The sequence below is a fragment of the Hylobates moloch genome, unplaced genomic scaffold (assembly GCF_009828535.3).
Source record: "Hylobates moloch isolate HMO894 unplaced genomic scaffold, HMol_V3 SCAFFOLD_12, whole genome shotgun sequence".
NCBI lineage: Eukaryota > Metazoa > Chordata > Mammalia > Primates > Hylobatidae > Hylobates > Hylobates moloch.
The window spans coordinates 26,789,259-26,795,642 of NW_026652287.1; the positions used below are offsets into that span (position 1 = coordinate 26,789,259).

At 37.6% G+C, this 6,384-nt stretch overlaps 1 protein-coding gene across 1 annotated transcript; it reads right to left on the reverse strand.

Moving 5' to 3' along the window:
* Positions 1-3,398: 3,398 nt before the first annotated feature.
* LOC116479457 (thyroid receptor-interacting protein 11-like) lies at positions 3,399-4,335 on the reverse strand. Its single transcript, XM_032762154.2, has one exon. The coding sequence runs from the start codon at positions 4,164-4,166 to the stop codon at positions 3,399-3,401; it is 768 nt and encodes a 255-aa protein (XP_032618045.1). The 5' UTR covers positions 4,167-4,335.
* Between the last annotated feature and the right edge of the window lie 2,049 nt (positions 4,336-6,384).

Genomic DNA, 6,384 nt, shown 5'->3' on the forward strand with positions numbered 1-6,384 from the left:
AAAGTGGCATTTTTTTCCATAGGAATATGTAAAATAAATATCACCTATCCTTACTCGATATTTACAAAATTAAATATAAATTTTTGTTGATGGAAGATGTTTTAAATACTTTGATATGTGGAAAACTTCATTATCTTTAAAAATCGTGTTCAAATGCTCTCAAGTTTGATGCATGATAACATTTTCTAAATAATTCTCATTACTCTTCTGTCCCTGAAGACATAGCTTTCCCCCCACCCCATCTATTGATTGGATAAGTATTTTGATAGTTTCTGTGCTCTTTTCAATTAACCATTAAGAGGTTAAAAGGAACCAAAGGCTTTATTTGGGGGAATATTGGACGTTTAAATTGGATAGTTGGAAAGAAGCCATTCCTTTTTTCCTAAAGTTTTGTTTAGTTTTGTTTTTTCTTCCTTTCATTTTTTAAAAATCAAGAATGGCAGGAATGAAAATTCAGACAATTTGATCCAGTATTATGCTAAAATTAAATTCAATGGCTGGATGAATTTTCTACTACAGTATAGAGGTTGAAAACCATTAGGAATGTGGTGAAAAACTATGGCAGAGAAGGTGGAATTCAACCACAAATTCTGAGTGGATAGAGAAATAGACAGAAAAATTACTGTAGTTAAAATGTTGCAGTTAAACGCACTGTTAGCAATGTCCTATTGCCGACATTAGAATTATATGCTTCATCACTGTCTGGTTACTAAGACGGTTCTGTGAGCAGGTGGTTCATCTCTGACACAACTAAGTTTCAGAAAAATCAATGCATTATATCTGGTTTAGATCAGTGAACACTAAGTATGCATACCAGTCAGCTATAGTTTCAATGACACAATGGAAACATTAGGTAGTATAGCTGTAGAACAAGGTCACATACTTATTTAAATAGCAGCCATTTAATATCATGCTCTGTGATGTTTAGCTATGCAATCCACCCACAACAGCTTTTAAAATTATGTTAAACTATGGGATGAGAGGGGGACAGGTTGTTTTGGTTGGAGAAGGAAATACTAAAAAATGTCACAAAAGGCATTTCAAATATGATGACATACTACCTAAATACCATGCATATCTTTTTCAAATTAAAAGAGAAAAATTTTTACATATTCTATGTCTTAAAAATAAAGGACCGTGTGTGTGTGTGTGTTTAACTTAGAAACTAGTATTTCATTTGCTCCACACTGAAATGAAATTTCAATGGCAAGCAGCAAATATTGTAGAATAGTCAGTGAAAGTATCTTTGTTAGGAGCATATAAAAACCAAGGAGTAGGCCGGGCGCAGTGGCTCATGCCTGTAATCACAGCACTCTGGGAGGCCGAGGCAGGTGGATCCCTTGAGGTCAGGAGTTTGAGACCAGCCTGGCCAACATGGAGAAACCCTGTGTCTACTAAAATTACAAAAATTAGCCTGGCATGGTGGCGCACACCTGTAATACCAGCTACGTGGGAGGCTGAGGCAGGAGAATCGCTTGAACCCGGGAGGCGGAGGTTGCAGTAAGCCGGCATCATGCCATTGCACCCCAGCCTGGGTGACAAGAGTGAAATTCTGTCTCAAAAACAAAAAACAAAAAACCCTCCCAATAAACCAAGGGGTAACAACTCAGAAAAATAATAATGGGCAAAAAACCAAGAGGAGGCAGCTTGACAGTTCTAATACAGGACTTGTATGACCACTTCCTTTAAAGTATACTAAATAAAGAATGGCAATATAAATTAGTTATCCAAGGAGACAGGAGACACTCTGAAGCAGCATTCTCAGTTACTTCATTTTTCAGAACAACAAGTTTCACCCATCAATGTCTAATTAAGACTTCTAGTCTTCCAAATATATTAGAAAGTACAGTTAATCACAGCAAAACTTGGCAAACAACCAAATTTAGTTCTGGCCTGAGCCAGGCCTATTTACATATTTGAATTAGTCTCACGTTCACCTTTCTTTGTTACACAAATGTTTCTATTTTAAAGGCATATAGAAATTTACAAAATTTGCAAGAAATGTCTTATTAAATGTACAACTTCAACAACTAATAAAAATATGAATATCCAGATACAGTTAAGTTTCAAGTCAGGATTTTTTTATGATGGGTTTATAAAAAATTAAATAAATACTCTCTTCACTTTCGGACATCTGGGTACTGGTGCTATCAAAGTGATTTCACTGTCCTCAGTTGCTACTGTGATGAGAACAGTTGAGTCTCAGATTGCTGTACCTCATATATCAGGAAGTGGCATGTTCAGTAATATTGCTAATTATACTTATGTAGATGCAGCTGTATGGTTTAACACTTATATGAAAGTTGTATGAATTTGTGTAAAGAAACATGTAGTTTTAAGATAATGTCTTTAAATAGATATCTTAGCTGTTACAACTAAGTGATGTATCTGCACTAAATACCCAACAATAAAAAGGAACAAATTAGTGATACATCCAAAAACTTGGATGGATCTCAAGGGAGTTATGCTGAGTGAAAAAACGCCAGTCTCCAGAGGTTGCATACTGATTTCATTTATATAACATTCTCGAAATAACAAAATGACTGAGATAGAGAACAGTTAGTGATTGTCAGGGATTCAAGAGAGGGACAGGGAGGTGGCTATGATTATGAGACGGCAACACGGGATGTTTGTGATGGAAGTGTTCTGTATCTTGACTGTGGTGGTAGTCACAAGAATCTACACCCAGGGCCGGGCACGGTGGCTCATGCCTGTAATCCCAGCTCTTTGGGAGGCCGAGGTGGGAGGATCACTTGAGCCCAGTAGTTCGACACCAGCTTGGCAACATAGCGAGACCCCATCTCTATTTAAAACAACAACAACAACAACAAAAGAATTTACACACACGATGACATTGCAAAGGACCAAATACATACTTCGTCTCAGGGCACCAATGACCTTCCAGGGACCATCTTGTTGGCCTGTTTCCACAAAGTCCTCCAAAGATGATCACTATATGCTTCAGATCAACTTTCCACACTATGCAGAGAAGGCACTACTAGTATTTTTTTATTCTTCATTAAAAAAAAAAAAACTGTTTTGACAAACCACAATCTCCAGCTTAAATGGGCTTGGAAATCACAGAAGGAAATAGAAAGCTAACACATAGCTACTAGTATTTTTGTCTGTCTGTATTTTTGTAAATTAAGATAAAAGATAAATGTTCCTAGCTTAAATTAAGTCAAATCAGAAGGAATAAATCAGATGATATAGCAAACACTTCCTCTTGACACCTGTAATTTCTAAAAGCATTAGGAATATTTTTATTAAATTCAGAGAAAGCATTAACTACAAATAAATACATGACGTTTTCTAAAAGGCCACTTTGTGATAAAGTACATACCTACAATGTTCATGGTTTCTTTAAAGTGCTAGATTGTCTCTGGCTTGAGAATCATCTATTGTTTTACTAGGTCTTTCAACACAACTTCAGCGCTGTTGTCAGGTAACACTGGCAAAGGTGTAAATGTGGGCCAAACATCTGAGATGGGTTTCAAAAGAAGATGCCGGGGCCCACCAGGTCCAAGTCCAGCTGGGTTAATAAGAGGTACAGCTGCCGAGTGAGGAGCCAAAACTGGATTTACCTCTCGTCTGCTACCCGACCTGGATTCTGTATCTTTAAAACTTTCTGGTGCATTTGTATCTAGTTTTCTCCTTCCTGGTGATTCTAGAGGTTTCATATCATGAACAGAAAGCTTGGGTGGTGGAACAGATGAATGAGATTCTGTTTCTAGAAATTTAACAAAACGTTCCGAAAAAGAACTATTAAGCACAGATTGCTGATTTGGTCTCAAAGGTGTGTTGGGAACACTTTTTGATCCTCCTCCAAGCCACCTAGTCATCCACCTGGTAACACTGCCCTGATCGTCAGGAAACAACTGCTCCATCTCCTCCCTTCTGACCCCCAGGATGCTCCCCATCAACCATAACACTTTGTGACGTTGATTTTTTGGCATGTGGAAATGACTGATGAAGAGATTTCTCATTAGGACGTTGTCCACTTTTCCTTCTAAGCTGTTTGCTAAGTTCACCAATTTCTTTTGTACATCATCCAGCATTTCTTGTTGGAACTCATTTTGTTTTTTAAGTTCTTCAATTTGTTCTTCTTTTAGATCTAACTGTTTCTGTAAGTCTTGATGCTGAATCCAGTGCAGCATTTGCTTCATCCAAACGTTCCTGTAATGATATCACTTTTCCTTCCAGACTTTCTGCCTTTTTCTTCCATTCAGCTATAAGCTGTTTTTGCTTTTGTAGTTCAGCAGAATACATAGCTTTTTCCTCTTGTTGGAAATGCTGTAGTACCATCTGCAGGTTGGCCAGTGACAGAGCATACTGCTTTACTTGTTCCTGAGAGGCAGAAAGCAGCAGCGCAGTTTCATCCCTTTGCTTGGAGACTACATTCAATTTTTCTTGCAATGACTTTACCTGCACACTGGCTTGATGACTTGCATTTTCCATTGCATTAGAGGATGAAACTAGCTTTTCCTCCAATCCTGTGACTTTCTTTCTTAGTTTAGCCTCTCTATCTTCTGAGGCCAAAGCTTCATTGGTATAAGAACCTTCTGATTCTAAAAGATGATTACGCAATCTCTCTAGCTCCTGGTTTGACTGAAATTCTTGGTCACGTCAACGTTGAACCTCTCTGTGGGGCAGTGTTTTCCATTTGTTTTTGTTTCAGGGCCAACATGACTTGGTCTCTCCTGTTGAAACACAACTGTCTTCTCCTGCACTGATTTAACTGCATTTAAAAGCTGTTCTTGTTCTCTCCTCAAAATATCTCTACCATTTTCTGCAGAAGATAATTTTTTATTTATATCTTTTATTTTATCCTCAAGTTCCTCAATTTTTTTGGTAGACTCCACTTTTTCTGTTTGTAGAAGTTGAATAGTTGTTTGCTTCTCATAGACTTTGGAGTGATCAATTTCTGTAACTCCAGAGCCACCTTGTTGTAACAGATTTTTGAGTTCTTCAGTCCGTTCTTCATAGTCACTTAATTCTTTTCGATGTCATTGACTTATTTCTGTTGGTGTGCATTGTGCAGTACTGATATTTCATGTTGATGATCATCAATTTCCTGACTTTGATTCTGTTTCAGTTCCTTAATGATATTTTGTAGTTTGCATGTTTCACTTTGGGCAGAGCTATGTGTTCCTCATGCTTTCAAAGTCTGAGCAATATGCCTCCAACAGCCAACTTCAGACTCAAGCCTTGAAACTTCATTTAAGAGTCGGTTTATTTCTTGTTGGGACAAAATTGTGTCATCAAAGTCCATGTCATCATCATGGAAAGCTGAAGAATGATGACTAATCACATAAACGAATGAAGCTGCAGTGGTTCTGATACATTGCCAGCTGTTGAAGGTACTGACTGAGCAGCTGACCGCAGTTTCAGCAACTGATCCTGGAGCACAATCTGTCTGGCTTTAAGATGTCTGATTTCTACCTCTTTTTGTTGTGTTAGTTTGCTGAGAATGGTGGTTTCTAGCTTCAGTCATGTCCCTGCAAAGGACATGAACTAATCCTTTTTTATGGCTGCATAGTATTCCATGGTGTATATGTGCCACATTATCTAGTCTATCATTGATGGGCATTTGGGCTGGTTCCAAGTCTTTGCTATTGTGAATAGTGCCACAATAAACATACATGTGCATGTGTCTTTATAGTGAAATGATTTATAATCCTTTGGGTATATACCCAGTAATGGGATTACTGGGCAAATGGTATTTCTGGTTCTAGATCCTTGAGGAATCACCACACTGTCCTCCACAATGATTGAACTAATTTACACTCCCACCAACAGTGTAAAAGCGTTCCTATTTCTCCACACCCTCTCTAGCATATCTGTTGTTTCCTGACTTTTTGATGATCACCATTCTCACTGGCATGAGATGGTATCTCATTGTGGTTTTGACTTGCATTTATCTAATGACCATTGATGATGAGCTTTTTTTTGTATGTTTGTTGGCTACATAAATGTCTTCTTTTGAGAAGTGTTTGTTCATATCCTTTGTCCACTTTTTGATGGGGTTGTTTTTTTCTTGTGAATTTGTTTAAGTTCCTTGTAGATTCTGGATATTAGACCTTTGTCAGATGGATAGATTGCCAAAATTTTCTCCCATTCTGTAGGTTGCCTGTTCACTCTGATGATAGTTTCTCTTGCTGTGCAGAAACTCTTTAGTTTGATTAGATCTCATTTGTCAATTTTGGCTTTTGTTGCAATTGCTTTTGGTAAAGTCATGAAGTCTTTGCCCGTGCCTATGTCCTGAATGGTATTGCCCAGGTTTTTATTGTTTTAGGTTTTAAGTTTCAGTCTTTAATTCATCTTGAGTTATTTTTTGTATAAGGTGTAAGGAAGGGGTTCAGTTTCTGTTTTCTGCATATGGCT